The following is a 2,391-nucleotide window of genomic DNA, read 5'->3' on the forward strand; positions in this document are numbered from 1 at the left end:
TCACAATGTCGTCTATACATTTGAAAGTATTTTACTATTGCTTAGAATGTTAATTTATTTAAAAATTCATATTAAACGTTAAAAAATTATAATTTTACTAAAAAAAAATGTATAGCTAATTTTTATTAAAAAAAATAATAATTTTTTAATATAATATAATTTTTTTGTGACATTTTTGTTTAAATTGTATTTCTAAATGTATAAAATAAATTTAGTGCGTTTATATAAACTAATTTAAGCACTAACATTGTATTGACTACACATTTCATATCTAATTTGAAGAAAAGAAACTCCAAAATTTTAAGTAAAATTGATTGTAAAATATGTATTAAATAAAATAATAATCTAGCTATTTTATTTGGTTTGTAGTATGATGTAAAATCACTTTTGCAGTATGAGAGATCCGCTTGCAAACCGTATAAAGTTTGAACTTCTGAATAGGAATCTTGTGGATATTGCCCCATCGAAAATGATGCCTACGTGGGATAATGGAAGAGTAGAAAAGGCGTATATTGCTAAAAGGATTGATCGGTTTATAGTGCATGTAAGCATTATAGATAAAATGGGCATGCCATACTCGTCCATTGGGAATGCATTTATATCTGACCATAGGCCAATTTACCTCAGCTGGCGGGAAAAAGGATTCAGAAAGGGGTACCCATTCAAATTCAATAGAACATGTTTAGAAGATCCAGACTTCAATGAAGTCATATCTAAAGCATGGAAGGATTTATCTGCAAGAGATATGTCTCCCCCGTTTATGACTTTTAGAGACAAGCTGTCTGCTTTGAGAAAGGTGGTAAAAGAGTGGCAATTTGAAAAAAGGAAAAGGGACAGACAGGCGCTTCAGGAAACACAGAGGGAGCTGGACAGCATTTTAAAGGCTATGGATGCAAATTCCTTTCCTTTCAGCATGAAGTGCCGCATAAAAGAGCTCGAAAGAAAAAAACAAATTTTGCTGAAGCAGGAAGAAGCTTCATGGAGGCTCAAAAGCAGGGCAATATGGCTCAAGGAAGGTGACAGAAACACAAAGTTTTTTCACAAGTATGCAAACGCCAGGCGCGAGAAAAACACCATATGGAAAATAAGTGATGGAAAGGGTGGTTTTTTCGTCTCACAACAAGATATCTCAAAGGAAGCTGTAAGACATTTTAAAAGTCAATATAGAAGAAGGGAAGGCGGTGGTTTTTAGGACATTCTATGGGGTATCGACCTGGTTCCTCAAATGTTTGATGATGAAAAAAATGAATCCCTACAGAGAATGAACTTTTAGGAGTAATGAGGGCCTTTAAAAAGGACAAATGCCCAGGCCCAGATGGCTGGACAATAGAATTTTTTACTCATTTTTTTGATATCATCAAGAAAGATTTACTGAGGATGGTTGAAGCATCTAGAATTTCAGGCAGTATTCATCAGCTCACATCATCCACTCAGATTGCTCTAATCCCTAAAAAGGTGGAAGCGGAATCCTTTCAAGATTTCAGGCCGATCTCATTATGCAATATAACTTTCAAAATCATCACAAAAATTATTGCTGAAAGAATAAAAGCGACTTTGGCCACCTTTCTTACTAAGGATCAACATGCTTTTCTAAAAGGGCGGAATATTTTGGATGCCGTAGCTAATACTCAGGAGTGTCTGTTTTCTATGATATCAAAAAAATCAGATGCGGCCATTCTGAAAATTGATTTACAAAAAGCCTATGATTATTTAGACTGGGGGTTTATTAGATGTTTATTGGCAAAGATAGGCATGAGATCAAATTCCATCAGATGGATCATGGCATGCGTAGAAAATGTGAACTACGCGGTCATCATTAATGGAATGCCTTCCCCTTTCTTTCCAGCAGAAAGGGGGCTTCGTCAAGGATGCCCCCTTTCGCCTCTTTTGTTTATCCTGGCAATGAACTCTCTCAGCCTCCATATAAACAAAGCGGTTTCCGAAAATAGATGCAGGCCTGTCAAGATTTGCAGAAATAACTTCATCTCGCACAACCTCTTTGTTGATGATGTGCTCATATTTGCAATGCTTTGCAGGGTTTCGTGGATATGTCTAAATGACATTCTTAATAGATTCCAAAGAGCTACTGGGTTACAAATTAATAAGGCGAAATCCACCCTCTTCCACAATGATATCAACATGGAATTGGTGAAATGGATCTCTGAGTTGTTTGGAATAGAGACGAGATCGCTCAAGGATGGCTTAAAATATCTGGGTTTTCAGCTAAAAGCTAAGGGCTACTCCAAGGCTGATTGGCAATGGTTAATAGAAAGGTATTACAAAAAGATTTCGGCCTGGGAATATAGGAGTCTATCCTTGGCAGGCAGAATTATTTTAACTCAAGCAGTATTATCGCAATTGGCTGTTTATTGGGCTCATATATTCTTCCTT

General features: G+C 35.9%; 1 protein-coding gene across 1 annotated transcript; it reads left to right on the forward strand.

Annotated features, from left to right (window-relative positions):
* Positions 1 to 394: 394 nt before the first annotated feature.
* Positions 395 to 1,192, forward strand: LOC149171861 (uncharacterized). The gene has a single exon (XM_089426107.1). The coding sequence runs from the start codon at positions 395 to 397 to the stop codon at positions 1,190 to 1,192; it is 798 nt and encodes a 265-aa protein (XP_089282233.1).
* The last annotated feature ends 1,199 nt before the right edge of the window (positions 1,193 to 2,391 follow it).

Source organism: Pinus tabuliformis, chromosome 4_2 (genome assembly GCF_031772625.1).
Source record: "Pinus tabuliformis cultivar Carrire ecotype Pingquan chromosome 4_2, CPIR1, whole genome shotgun sequence".
Lineage (NCBI taxonomy): Eukaryota > Viridiplantae > Streptophyta > Pinopsida > Pinales > Pinaceae > Pinus > Pinus tabuliformis.